Here is a 14,314-nt window from a genome sequence, read left to right as displayed (position 1 = left end):
CTACGCTCTCGCGCTGAGACCCTGAAAGAGGCTATGATGAGTGACAACAGCGACTAATTCCAAATGCTGAATTGATTTAAGCGTCACGCGCGTTGTTGCTTTACGCAGTCGTATTATCACTCAAACTCAAGTTGGTCTGCATTTTTCATTTTATTAACAATGAAATTTACATTCCATTTAACAGGACCAAAAAAAAAACTTAAATTGAAACAAACCTGATTCATGAAAATATTGACAGTGTTTACAAAAAAACTCATAGTAACAAAATAATTTTAAAGAATAAAAACATCAACTGCTAAACATGTAGCACAAGTATAATAAATTATCTAAAAACTTTGCAGCTGACAGTCATTTCTTTCTATTTGGCACATAACCACCAATTTGCAGACCCAAAATAGCTATGCCCCTTTTTCACATGCCCGCTTTTTACAAGTAAAACCCTCTATTACCCCCACCCCATTTAAAAAACAACATCATGTCTTTGTCATTCTTCATCTTGAGTTTCTGTCGGCTCAGGTGGACTTCCCCTGTAAAGAGCAAAGATGCATATTTTGAAAATGCAGCACAAACTAATTTTATAGAACATAGCACATCTCTTTTGAGTGTGATGCTCATATGCAAACAAACCATTCGGGGTTCTTACCCAGAGTACGGAGGTGGGGGGGCATCGTGCTGGCCACTGTGAGTCAGAGCCTCGTTGTACGAGGGGAGACCTGGAGGCACGATATTAGACAAGGGCACAGATTCAGGTATTGGTTGCCCATCCACTCCTATACGCACGGGAACACTGTGGAGATGCAGAATCCATTAGAGTGACATTGCCACATAAAAGGCATATCGCAGTGGTAATGACAGCATGCACTTACCTGCCCCCTCTTGCATTTTTGCCTCTGTTCTTGTAGCAATAAATGCCCAGCACAGTGGCTATAATCGCTGTTATTACAATAGCCACGATGCCAGCTACCAAACCAGACACATCAATTCGAGGCAAAGACTCTGTGGAAATCAATCAATCAGTTCATCATTCTCAACAAATACACATTTTAATTGTTTACTTAGTGACCCCCATTTTATCCCATTAAGATAAAATATCAAAAACATTGGTCAATAAAATACTATGTGTAGCTTGCATTTGCTTACACTATGATGGCAGCTAGACAAGGCTGCTCTCTTTGGTGTTGTCAGACTAAGAATAAGACTTAACATTTATTTGAAAATTGAAACTGTTGGATGTGGGGGGGGCAGACTTACCATGACTGCTGGTATAGCCTTTCCAAAAATCAGCCTGTCGAAAAACAAAATAAACAGCGTCAAGTAACTGTATACATAAACCATTTTTTTCACCTCATCTTGTAGTTTTGGCTATAACATGCTTCTTTTGTGTTCACATTCCTTATATAAGAGTACACTCTAAAAATGCTGGGTTAAAAACAACCCAAGTTGGGTTAAACATTTTTTTGTCCTTAAAACACTTATGTGTGGGACTAATTTCATCTCATCCCGAGCCTCTGTTGCTAATTCCAAAACGTCAATTCAGAACTAGTAACAGAGGCTTGATAGCAGATAGAGGATTCACTAAGATAATACAGTTGATACACAGTTAAAGGATTAGTCCACTTTTAAATAAACTTTTCCTGATAATTTACTCACCCCCATGTCATCCAAGATGTTCATGTCTTTCTTTCATCAGTCGAAAAGAAATGAAGGTTTTTAATGAAAACATTCCAGGATTATTCTCCTTATAGTGGACTTCAATGGCCTCCAAACGGTTGAAGGTCAAAATTACAGTTTCAGTGCAGCTTCAAAGGGCTTTAAACGATACCAGACGAGGAATAAGGGTCTTATCTAGCAAAACCATCGGTCATTTTCTAAAAAAAAAAAATACAACAATATATGCTTTATATAAACAAATGATCGCCTTGAACGTACTTCCGGTTTCCGTATTCTCCAAAACGCTTACGCTGTATGTCCTACGCCTTCCTTGTTCTACTTACGGAATGAACGCGGCGCCAGTTTCGTTTTTTTCCGTAAGTTGAATTCCACCGTCTGGAGGTCATTGAAGTCCACTATAAGGAGAATAATCCTGGAATGTTTTCATCAAAAACCTTAATTTTTTTTCGACTGACGAAAGAAAGACATGAACATCTTGGATGACATGGAGGTGAGTAAATTATCAGGAAAATTTTATTTAAAAGTGGACTAATCCTTTAATAAGCATATGTGAACTAGTCTGCATCTCAGTAGCAGTGTCTCTACTAATAGCAAAACTAAGTTTATCTACCTCAAGAACCGCACAGTTATTACCTCGCTGGTGAGAAATGTCATGTAGCTTTTAAGTTGCTTAACTATTTTACTGATTAATTCATCAGAGCAGTGCTGACAAAAAGTTTCTGTGCGAGGAGTGTGTGTCCGTACTATACAGTAGGCTACATGTACATTTGAAAGCGAGAGAGAGAGAGAGTATGCGCTTTCTGGACGTGTGGCAGAAAATTTTACAATAATTTGTCGTTTTCATCCTATTGCTTACTATATTTATTTGATTGGTCAGTGTCATTGTGGGTTTTGTTTCTTTTGTGGTTGTAGGCTGTAAGGACCTTTTGAAATAACTGAAAGCCTTTGGCGAAGTGATATGGAACTGCAATGCGGTCAAGACCTGCTAGAACTACTTTAACCGTGCGTTTCCCTGAAAATAATTGCACTCCCTCTGAACGTTGATCAACCAATCAGATTCGAGGATTCAACAGTCCCGTAGTATAATAAAACAAACATTTATTAAATTACTTATTATTAAAAGTTCATCTTTTGATTATTATTGTTGCCTCTAGTAATTATATATGACTGATTTTTAATTTCCAACCTATTTGGGGTTCATTTTAAGCCAGCTATATAGTAATGTTTAAACAATAGTTGAGTTAAATAAAACCGCCCAGCACGTTGGGCAAACATTTAACCCAACAGCTGGGTTAAAATAACCCAATCACTGCGTTTGTCCAATTTCAACCCAACTTGGGTTGTTTTTAACCCAGCATTTGTTAGTGTGTAGATAAATGAGTATATACTATTTTTCTTACTGTCTTTTTGTCATCTTCAAACACCTCTCTGGCCTCCTCATACGAGCATATTTCCTCATTGCATTCTCTCTCTATATTGTCAGGCGTCACTAATTCAAAATCCCAACTGTTATACAACAGTTTACGGGACAGAAATGAACCTGCTGACTTCTCTTCTAGGAACACTGAGGAACACAAGAGAATACAAATCATAATAAAAATCATTCAAATCAAACACATCACAAACATACAATCACTTCTTGTAACAGACAGAAGGAACAGCGCAATATGTAGAAGTAATGAAATGGCAGCTAATCATAAAGATATATGTAGTGGGGGAAAAAATGTAAATAATTTTGGGTATGAAACAATTACCAATGTTTATAATACACAAAGTCTATATAATGCAAAAAAGATTGTGCGGAGGTATAAGTCTTTGATTTCATGCCTGAGTGCATGGAGAGAGAGACCCACAAAAACACACCACAGTACTAATGGATTAGCAACAACAGAAGATAAACCAAAAAAAAAAAAAAAAAAGTCCCAGACTGCCAATTTAAAATGGTTTTGCTTTTCATTATTACCATCATTTCCATTGTAGATCACTCTGCCCCAAACAAGATGCAGCAGGGATAGCAAACTGAAAAATATCGCTGGAAACCCCAGCATTGTACCTGTTCAAAATAATATTATAAAGAACATTACTAAGTTTACCAGGCTGTGTTTTGATAATGCCATATGGAGGACCTATAGGCCTGTATGTAACTGTAAAGAATGCGTCACAAAATATTCTGGAAGGAAAATATTACAATGTCGTCCTCTATCGGTCATTGCACATATTCCAAAGCAAATATTAAATTGTATATATTAAGAAAAAGAGAGGCATACATATACATTAAATATCCGTTTAATGTTATTTTCAAAACTTCAACTAAATCACATTGATAATACATTGACAAAATTGTAGCAACACGAGGGGAATGACTGAATATTTATTTTTGTATTTTTAAGTTGATTAAATAGTGCATATCTGCATATTCGTTATGAAAACAAGCTGTACCACAAAACACAGTTCAGAAAGTAGAAAAGTAGAAGTAAAACTACTGCCCTGCGTCTACAGAAAAACGACATGGGTAACCGCCCGCTTACCTTTACACTCTTTTGTGCTCCGTACAAGGAAACTTTAAAAGAAAAACAACTTCAGATTTCACCAGAGATTTCCTGTCTTGGCGCTGTAAATTATTGTAGCTAGATCAATTATATGATTACAACAAATTCACATATTCGCGGGTTTTGATTAATCTACTTCCATAGTCACCTGTGTTTCATTCACAGGGAAAACATAACTCATCACGTACGAGACATACCAGTTTGACAACATGCTTCAGCCGCGAGCGATTATAGGAGTGGCAGTGGGACGTGACAAAGTTTCGGTGACCTACCTGCACATCTCAATAAACAAATATGATTTGATCGCACTCTGTGTCAAAAAATAATTAGTATTAGTAAGTTTTAGTGGTGTGGCTAACTAATGTACATATCGTAGTTCAATGTTGAAAAATGTCATGATCACCTGTCTTCAAAAAAAGAAAGAAAAGGGGGTTGATTAGTCCACATCGGCTTCCGGCTTTTACAGTCCAAATGTTGCGTCTTGATTGGATCAAGCGTTCCTTTCAAAGATAGTTATGAATGGGCCTCTTCTTAGCAGAAGCCGACCTGAGAACAGCTTTTAATAAATTTACGAAAGCCAGGCCTACTATACACGTTATTTGTTTTATATTATCGCTTTAAAACGAAGGAACCTATCAGTGCATTTACAGCGTTACCACACTCAAGTTTCGAGAGAAAACGACATCATGCTAATTTTTCTCCAGATTCAGAATCTCGCCCTGCGGTTGATTCCCTCCCAGCGATTCAAATGTACCCTCACCTCACATGTGGGAATCATTTGCTACAATTACTTGTAATGCGTAGGGTAGTTCTCTTAGTTGATCCTTATGGTCCAATAAGAATTCGAGAGATGAATAAAATGGAGGCTATATGTGACCCTGGACCACAAAACCAGTCATAAGAGTCAATTTTTTAAAATTAAGATTTATACATAATCTGAAAGCTGAATAAATAAGTTTTCCATTGACATATGGTTTGTTAGGATAGGACAATATTTGTCCTACATACAACTATTTGAGGGTGCAAAAAAATGAAGTCCTTAGCAATGCATATCCACTCACAGAAATAAATTTGATATATTTACGGTAGGAAATTTGCAAAATATCTTCATGGAACATGATCTTAATATCCTAATGATTTTTGACATAAAAGAAAAATCAATCATTTTGACCCATACAATGTATTGTTGGCTATTGCTACAGATATACCTTGTGACTTATGACTGGTTTTGTGGTCCAGGGTCACATATAGTTCGCAGTTAAAAAAAAAAAAAAGTCCAAAGCTTGTTTGGTGTCTAGATGCAACATTATATCAATATATAATAGCTTATCCTACAATAGTTTATAATTACATTTTTACTTTACTAGTCATTAAATTTCCTCATTCACCAGCACAGAGTATCTGAATTAAGTTCAAACACGTTGTGAAAACTGTTACAAATACTTTTTATAATGAATCCCTCACCAATAAATCAGTCACCCACAAATTCATACATGAAATGTTTAAAGACATTTTAATTGTGTACTAAAGAATATTGTTAGATTTAGATACAAAACTGGAAGATAAATGGTGTCTGATCTCCCTCCAGAGGCAGGAAAAATAGCTTAAATTAAAACAAAAAATAAAATAAAAACACTGAAATAATCAGACTTAAGACATGAAATGCTATTGAAATGATATGAATGAGAATCATGTTAAAATGTTGTGTAATTTTGTTAACATTGCAAAATTAAATAGTGCTTTGTTCATACTTGCAGCCGACAAACCTGATCTACAATAGAATTTGTCCCAGTTTGAAGAAAAAAAATCCATGTCCCTTGATTAAAGGCCGTAAAGTGTGTGTAGCAACTCCCTCGAGGGTCGAGTATACCATAAGAACTGCTATAGTTTGACTAAGGAAAAGCACCTAGTCTTGTTTTTCCTCACCCTGTAAACTAAGCCATTCTACTTATGTATAGACAGTGTGACTCACTCCCTCACAACACTGATTAATATCATGCTTTGTTAGTCAATTCATTTGGCAATTCCTTTGTATCACTTTTCATCAGTTTACCAATGAAGGTGCAAAAATCACAAGCAAAGCACATCATATACAATAACGTGAACCTGAAGACAGGCTGCCTTATTCTGAACATATGCACAAACAGAAGTACCTTCAAAAAGACACAGAATTTAGACTAAAAAAAAGAAACATACCAAAACAATCCCACAATAAAACCACACAATTTGTCCATTTTAGTGTTAAACTACATTAGATAACTATTCACCATGACAAAGCTGGTGTGCAAACATATACAGTATAGCCTTTGGTTTGTATGAATACTAGCACTGCAGATACTGGACTCATTATTTGAACACTACTGCTTTTCCACTAAAAATGCTCAATTATTAAAACCACATCATGTCTAAGTCTTCCCACATTGCTTTATCAGGAAGAGATTAATAAAAACAAGCTGGCTGAATATATTTCTTGCCACTGATGGGTAGCAAAGTGTAGACCAGAGCAGCCATTTCAGTGCAGTCTCACTGACTAAATAAATCCCCCGAGAGAGGACATGCTGAACAGTGGTCTGGGCCAATAAAACACTTTCTGACTTGTCTTTGTGAGTCAATAACACAATATATGACATACAGGCGACACCAGAACCATCACAATGCTTTGTCAGCACATCGCTTACATGGTTGTTTAAATATATGTTGTCACTATTGTTCACCCCCACCGTGGTGAATGTTTTTTTTTGTTTTGTTTTTTTTAAATCTCTTTCGCGGCACACAATCAGTCTGTGACCATTTACTGTGATGGAAATAAACAAATACTGTGCTTGAATCTAAAATCAAGAGCATGATTCTGCAAGGCACTACATAAAACGTGGACAAAATAAGAACTAAAGCCCCCCCTTTCAAACAGGTTCTTTCTCATTTGATATAGCCTAGTTTCTCATACACACATACTGTAAAAGCCGCTAAAACACTGATGCGTACAGTGCCACACACACATATGCACAACACACACACACACACACACTGTGTAGACGTATAAGGCACCAGGCGTGAGAGTGAGGGCTTCAGTCTCCTAGGCAACAGTGCAGAGGGGCAGTCAGAGCAGGGTGCAGGGACAGCCACCACTCTTCTGCTTCCTCGCGTGATTAGCGGGGAGTGGTGGACTCTCCGTCTCCTGAAACTTCCTGAAGAGAGATGGTAATGTAAGTTCGTCAGAATCCACTACATTGTCAATCTCATAATAAGAGCGCTTCTCGATTACAAATACCTTATTGCTCGCACAACCTCCATGAAAGCTTCATCCACATTGTGGCGGTTCTTAGCTGACGATTCCATATAGTGGATCCGGTTTTCTCTGGCAAATGACATGGCCTCCTCTCTTGAGATCTATTTGGGGAAAAAAACACGCACACGTATGAATTGGCAGCCTATTTTTCATTAAAAATTTACTGTGAAACACAGAAACATTACCTCTCTCTGCTGGTCAAGGTCTGATTTGTTGCCAACAAGAACCATGGGAAAGTCATCTCGATCCTTCACCCGCAGTATCTGAGTGTGAAATTTCTGAATTTCTTTATAACTGAAGAAGAGAGAACCAAAAAATGTTCATTAGAATAACACGCTTTTGATCTGTGAACACAAAAAATAATACAGAGTTTATAGAAGGCGTTTACAATTTAACTCTTCTTGGATAGTAGCCTCTAAATTTAATTTAAAATAAACGAATAGTAAAAATTCCTATTGATATTATTGTTAAACAAATAAAAGCAATTACATGAAATAATTTCCTGAACTGAAAATAAAAACTAACATAAAACTAACAAATAGGGGGGAAAATTGTTTAAAAACAAAATAATTAATTTTAAATACACTTTTTAAAAGGTTTGTTTATGGTGTTCTAAAAAAAATCATTAAACTAAAATGTCACTAAATAGAAATAAGACTACAGAGTTTATGGAGTAATTTAACTGCGTTAAATGTTTTTAAATGTTACCAGTTAACACATTATGGCAGCCCTAAAATACAAAATAAAAAAAATAAACTGAAATAAACTATCAAACGCTAAAAACTAAACCCAACCAAGAAATTGAAAACTGAACTGAAAATAATTTTACTAAAAATAAAAACTACATATTAAAAATCTTAACTTTTTAGGCTGAGTAATTGCAGTCTGAAACTGTACAAATATTTAGTCAATCTGTAAAACAGTCTAAGTCACATCTGTGAGGATTTGTACACTGTGAAACCTCAACATTTACACAAATAGGCTCAGTTCAGCTGTTGAGGTTCAACTCCGCGCACCTGATGACATGAACACTCATAACCTGCACTCTCGTTCTCATCACAAACACATTCTGTGGTTTCATTTTTAAAAACACACATAGACACACACACAGACTCTCTGTTCTCATCACACAGAGAGGTTAGGAACTATCTATTCCCCTTCCTCTCATGCTCACACAAACACACTCTGGAAAACACCTACCTGCCACTGTCATTAAGAGCAAACACCAGTAAGAAACCCTCTCCAGAGCGCATGTACTGCTCTCTCATCGCCCCAAACTCTTCTTGTCCCGCTGTGTCCAGGACTAATCAACAGGCGAACGATACAAAAAAAACAAAACAAACAAACCCCAGGTTAATATGCAAGATCAGCTGATACACACAAACACAATTCATAACTAAATGACACACAAAAAAAGTTTGCTTTAGGCACAGCTGGCATGATGTTGTACTGACAGCAAGTCAAAACAAAACCTGGGCAGGCACCCGTAGTCAGCAATGAATCATAAGTGATGCAACTCTGACCAAAATCTCCCTACTGAGGGAACCTGTGGAGATTTTAACACTCATTCCTTCCTATAGAGAGCACATTAATACCAACATACTGTCTAATCGTGCCTCCTTTCCATCCACGGTGCAGGTTTTAGTGTACGAGTCTTCAATGGTTGGGTCATAGTCAGACACAAAGTATGACTGTGAAAGAAAACAAAGAAAACATTTTGGTTCACCAACTCCTCAACAAGGGCTTTAACATGAAGGAACATGCACAGAAAAGCCCACTGCACTCTCAACGTCACACAACTCTTACAACACACCCACAGAAATCATTTGCACGGCGTATTTGCCACATATTGCCCCGTGAATACATCTTTATTTCATAAAAAGTACTGAAAATAATACACTTACCTGAATGAACTGAATAGTGAGGGCGCTTTTCCCCACACCTCCACCGCCCACGACCACCAACTTATATCTTTCTTCTGTTGACATGGTCCTACTCCAGCAAATATGTAAGATTAGGTTATAAAACAATACTAATCATGTCTTCTTACTCAACAAAATTGGCTTTAAGAGGAATGATACTGCTGTATGGAGCATAAAGATTTAAGACCGTAAAAGGCCTGGCATCGTTGATGATAACCCTTTACAACAGACTGCAATGTAACAGATTTGAGCAAGAATGTTTCACAATCCAATCTCCACGGTTCAATGTCAACACAATAGCATGTACAGATTTGGTAACTCTAAAGAGGAAATAAAACAAATACCGCGGTGGTCTGAGCAATGACCGCCGATTACCTTTCTTCCGCAGCCGCCTTGAGTAAATTAGCCTTCTGGTGCCAAGTTAGCGACTCGAAAGTCAGACAACTTAGTCCACTGCCAACCCGAGAATACTCTGACAACTTTAATACACTATATCCGCAAGATTTAGCCTACAAATTCCCCCTTTGTACAAGCGATAAAACCATCTTGCTTATGGAGATAAAAAGCGAATTCCAGGCTTAAAGGAATGTCCGCCCTCTGGATTTTTCTTGGTGATTTCTGGACTCTCTCTTGCTTCCGATAGCTTTTTTTTCATGACCAGGGGCAACTTTTTTCCTCTTCAGTGTTTCTCATACGCACGCCTGAAATGGGCGTGGCTTTCAGTGTTGTTTTTCTCATCGCACGAATCATTTCGGAATCGGTGAGCCTCGGCGCGTTCTAATTGGCTGATGTAAATGATTCGATGAACGATTCTGCTGTTACTACGCGTGCATTTCCGCAATAAAAGGCAAGGCTTTATGATAAATGTGTAATTCGAGAGACGTCTTTCCCATATTTGGCCAAGGGCCTGGCTTGTCTGAGTTACTCTATATGTTTACACGGAGCGTTAATTCTGCATTCATTCATTTTATTTAGCTCGAACAATATAAGCGCGAGAGTTAAAAACGGCGAAACGAGTAATATTAATCTGTTGAAATAATTTGCGGACCAATAAACGAGCCATATATAATGAGGCTGATTTAAACTTTATGTTATTTAATGGTGCATTTCATTGCTAGTTATATGTACTATGCTGAGCAGGCTATACATTTGCCTTGGATCTTCTTGTACAGTCCTTTTTTTAATACCTTGGCAATATCAGTGTGGATGCTGAATCATCTTGGCTTGTAGGACTATTAAACGAAAACCTCCAGGAATGTGACAAACAGGGTGTAGTAAAGATGTTTTTGGAGACACCCACCAGTTACTGTCTGCCTTCCCAACATTTCTGGGGAAATGGTACTCCTCTTCATTGTGACTAAACCAAGTAAGGTCGGTATTGCAACATATTCCTCAGTATTAGAAAACCCTTAGGTATAACTGTAAGGATATTATAATTACTATGGGGTTTCATAACTTAAAAGACACATCTATTGCTCAACTGGCTTTTAACTGATGTATTGATAGTGGATGTTATCTCTTTTATTGCTAGATTTTGTTTTTTAATAACATTTTATTATACAATTCACCAAAATAGTTGCTAAAATGAAAGAGTCAAGAGAGACAGGATAAAATAATAGTTTTTAATGAACACTTTTTTTTTCCCCAATACAAGCTATAGTGTTAAAATTCCACCTGCAAAATACCCATTTATAAATAACAGCTATCAATGTGTTTCAATAAATAAAGTCGCAGACAGGCTGTGCATTATTACATAACAAATCGCATGTGTTTTTCCAGACGTTCTGTCATTTATACACATATCATCAGTCTGTACGATGACATGAGTCGACTGTCAAATACTCTTGGAGGAACATGCAATTTCATCAAATAAATAAGTGAATTTACACACTCATACATATGCTTTTTCACTCTTCATTTAAGTTCCTTCTGCTCATTCAGGAGGTACAGAATAATCACAGTTCCTTCACTGAGAAGTCCATACTTCATCTTTAAGTAGTAGCGCAGTCCATACAACCAGTCCCTCCTCAGCATCTGTACGGCAAAGCAGCCTGTCCCACTTTAATACGTGGGCCGAGTAGGACACCAAGCAGCATGCGTTCTCCCCAGTCTAGTATTTTGTTAACCGTTAGACTGACTGGAGACAGGGGGCTGTTGTCTCCATCCATTCCCTCCACTGCTTCTACACCACCGGTAACCTCCTTCTCAAAAAGCTCCTGCGAGGAGGTCATGATCCCACATGGTCCCTGGATCTGCCTGTGTGATCTTGTGCTTGAATGGTTTGTTTTCTGTTGCTCCTCGTTTGCTCTGTGGTTTAATTTATTCTTTCTTCTCTGTGATCTTGAGCAGCCGTGCCTAGCTGAAGCCTCCTTGCTAATAAACCTGTTGACCTCTTTTGGTTCTGTTCTGGTTTCTGACGCTGACTGCTCCATATTGACTCTGCCCAAGTCATCTAACGCCCCCGTCTGGTCAACTGCGGAACTGCTCTGCTTCAGATCACAACTGTTCGCTGCTGACCCCTTCTGGGGAGTCTGAGGAACTGCACCCACTGGCGTAAGGGAAAGAGTAAGGCTTTTTCGTTTCTCCGCTAGGGATGGAATCTGAAGGTAAGTAGGCTTAGGTAGGTTGGACTTTGGTGCATCCTGCTGTGTCTGAGATGTGACGTTTATAGGTCCTTGTATCTCAACAGGATTTGTGCGGAGAGTGAGCGCCCCGAGCTTGTCTGAGAGAGATAAGGTAAACTCTGGATTCTGGACTCTGGATCTGCTCTGAATATTTTCCATTTGGTTGTTCTTATTCTCACAGTGCAAGTTTGCTTTGGAATCCTCAGTACATCCATTAATAATACAGTTGTTGTCCATGCTGTTCTGAAGGTTCAAGTTAGTTAACAGTGTGGAACTGCTGTGTTTTTCTTCATTGGTGGGCTGTTGGCAGTTATCCAAAGGTTTGACTGACTGCTGAGCATGAAGGTTTATGTTATTATTCTTCAAAGAAAGCGTTCCCTGGAAGAGCTGCAGCTGCCCCAGGAAGTTAAAGTTTGGTGAAATTGTAGGTCTGCGTTCTTTCACAAACCTAAAGGAATGATCAGATCTGCATTCAAACAACAATTTATATATATTGTTTATATATAATTTATATAGGCCTAGTAGTAAAACAATACCTGTATGCATGATCCAGATCCATTTTCATGTTATACATGACATAGGCCACAGCAAGTGCTGGAGACCGAGAGATTCCTGCAGCACAGTGAACCAAGACAGAGCAGCCGAGTGACATGGCCCCATCTGCAACATAATATATATACAATGAGACCTGTTTTAAAAACAGGGTACTAATGCATGAAATAGCCTAATGATTTGTTTCAAATTAGCCTCATATTATGATTATTATTAATAATATTTTACACAGACAACACAAATCTATATCCACTTTCATTTCTATTCACTGATGCTGGTATAATGATGTAATGCTTTTGGGATGCAAATGCAGGCTGATGTAAGCAGTGGGATTCCGGGTCCCTCACCAATGAAGTGCAACGCCTGAGGGATCCAAGGAAGCAGGTCATCCCGCAGGGAGTCGTCTATTGGGATACGGAGGTACTGGGATTGGGGTAGAAATGAAGGCTGTGGGCAACATCGGCTCACACTTAGTACGTACGAGATGCCTCGGTCAGACAAACCATCCTGTGGGGGTACAAAAGTGAGAAAGTAACTTAAATGTTATCCACGAGAACAAACTATTGTTAAATGAAGCAAATATCACGTACAGGGTGGTTTGAGGAGGATCACTTTAACAGTTAGTAATAGTGATAATAGTAAACATACCTGCGTTACGTCAGTCTCTGCACCAAGGTAGAGATGCGGCAGAATACGCGACAACGGCGGCCGCTCGGACTGACTGTCCCTGTAGTACACCATCTCTTGATTTTTTTAAAACCTAAAACCTATGGAGAACAAAATGCATTGAAAATTACTCTTTGAGTGTATGACGCACTAAACAGACAGGCCAAATAGTATACCTAAAATTATTTAAAGTTTTGCGAAATTGCATTTAACAGTGATGAGATACAAGTTGTACTTATTTACAATACACTAAAAGCTGATACTCACCAGTCCAGTCAGTTAAAGATCAGCAGAGTGCGCAAGAAAATCCAAAAAGCTTGGAGAAGTCCAACGAAGCTGGTCGTATACAGCACAAACAGCAGGACGCATATATCGCGTGAAGCATATACATGTATCTGCGCGATTATAAACAGTTCCTTGATCTCTCTCCTCAGTAGTTGTGCTCCCGTGCTCCTCTCCGTTCTGTCTGCGCTTCTAACATTATTTGTTGTTGTATGTCTATACCTGCGCGAGGGAGGAAAACGATGAGGTCATCCCGTTTCCAGAAGCTAAGAATAGTACAATTCTATGTGATGTCATTTTCAGCCAATCCGCGCACAGGCTTGCTCTTTGACGCGCGCGCGGGCACGCTCTGTTTGTTCGCCATCATCAATTTGCCCTGAAGACCTCGGCATTTTTATTGTGATGAATCGTGTTTTACTCCCCGAAGCCTTTCAGATAGAAAAAAACACCGCTGTCATTTGCAAATCGAGTGTGTCTATTCAGTCAAACGAGACTCTGTTATCCTCCAAGATGTTTAGATGTTTTTGTAAGCAAACTCGTGTGCAACGTCCCATGCGAGCACTGCTTCTCTGGTAAACAAAATCAATTATTCAGAACGCTTAGTTCACTAGTCCACATTTATCTATTGATATTATATTTATACTATATTAAAAGACCTTACGCGGTGCACTGTACTTCAGACATTACATTATACTTCTGTTTCAGTGATGTTCGGTTTTATTAGAATGTACCACAATGAATTTTACTTCCCGAGCTACAGTT

At 38.2% G+C, this 14,314-nt stretch overlaps 3 protein-coding genes across 10 annotated transcripts; all 3 read right to left on the bottom strand.

The window, feature by feature from the left end:
• Window positions 1-131: 131 nt before the first annotated feature.
• prrg2 (proline rich Gla (G-carboxyglutamic acid) 2) lies at window positions 132-5,140 on the bottom strand. 8 transcript variants are annotated; one of them, XM_048206000.1, is made up of 8 exons: window positions 4,624-4,974; window positions 4,200-4,282; window positions 3,635-3,724; window positions 3,072-3,235; window positions 1,252-1,285; window positions 867-996; window positions 644-787; window positions 132-527 (listed from the first exon to the last, which is right to left on the bottom strand). In XM_048206000.1, exons 3-8 carry the CDS (start codon window positions 3,717-3,719, stop codon window positions 485-487), a joined length of 600 nt encoding a protein of 199 aa, XP_048061957.1. In that variant the 5' UTR covers window positions 3,720-3,724; window positions 4,200-4,282; window positions 4,624-4,974; the 3' UTR covers window positions 132-484. The 8 variants fall into 8 exon arrangements, with proteins under 8 accessions (XP_048061957.1, XP_048061956.1, XP_048061952.1 ...); XM_048205999.1 differs by lacking the exon at window positions 4,624-4,974 and adding an exon at window positions 4,493-4,605; XM_048205995.1 differs by lacking the exon at window positions 4,624-4,974 and adding an exon at window positions 4,369-4,604.
• A 570-nt stretch (window positions 5,141-5,710) lies between these two features.
• Window positions 5,711-10,128, bottom strand: rras (RAS related). Its single transcript, XM_048205643.1, has 7 exons — window positions 9,804-10,128; window positions 9,411-9,498; window positions 9,110-9,197; window positions 8,707-8,809; window positions 7,692-7,800; window positions 7,489-7,607; window positions 5,711-7,405 (listed from the first exon to the last, which is right to left on the bottom strand). Exons 2-7 carry the CDS (start codon window positions 9,492-9,494, stop codon window positions 7,318-7,320), a joined length of 591 nt encoding a protein of 196 aa, XP_048061600.1. The 5' UTR covers window positions 9,495-9,498; window positions 9,804-10,128; the 3' UTR covers window positions 5,711-7,317.
• Window positions 10,129-11,036: 908 nt separating this feature from the next.
• On the bottom strand, window positions 11,037-14,202 carry si:ch211-195b15.8 (probable dual specificity protein phosphatase DDB_G0281963). The gene is made up of 5 exons (XM_048205632.1): window positions 13,538-14,202; window positions 13,253-13,371; window positions 12,952-13,111; window positions 12,589-12,712; window positions 11,037-12,500 (listed from the first exon to the last, which is right to left on the bottom strand). The coding sequence occupies exons 2-5, from the start codon at window positions 13,343-13,345 to the stop codon at window positions 11,456-11,458; spliced, it is 1,422 nt and encodes a 473-aa protein (XP_048061589.1). The 5' UTR covers window positions 13,346-13,371; window positions 13,538-14,202; the 3' UTR covers window positions 11,037-11,455.
• Between the last annotated feature and the right edge of the window lie 112 nt (window positions 14,203-14,314).

The sequence above is a fragment of the Megalobrama amblycephala genome, linkage group LG1 (genome assembly GCF_018812025.1).
Source record: "Megalobrama amblycephala isolate DHTTF-2021 linkage group LG1, ASM1881202v1, whole genome shotgun sequence".
Taxonomy (NCBI): Eukaryota; Metazoa; Chordata; class Actinopteri; order Cypriniformes; family Xenocyprididae; genus Megalobrama; species Megalobrama amblycephala.
This window is presented reverse-complemented; position numbering and strand designations above follow the sequence as displayed.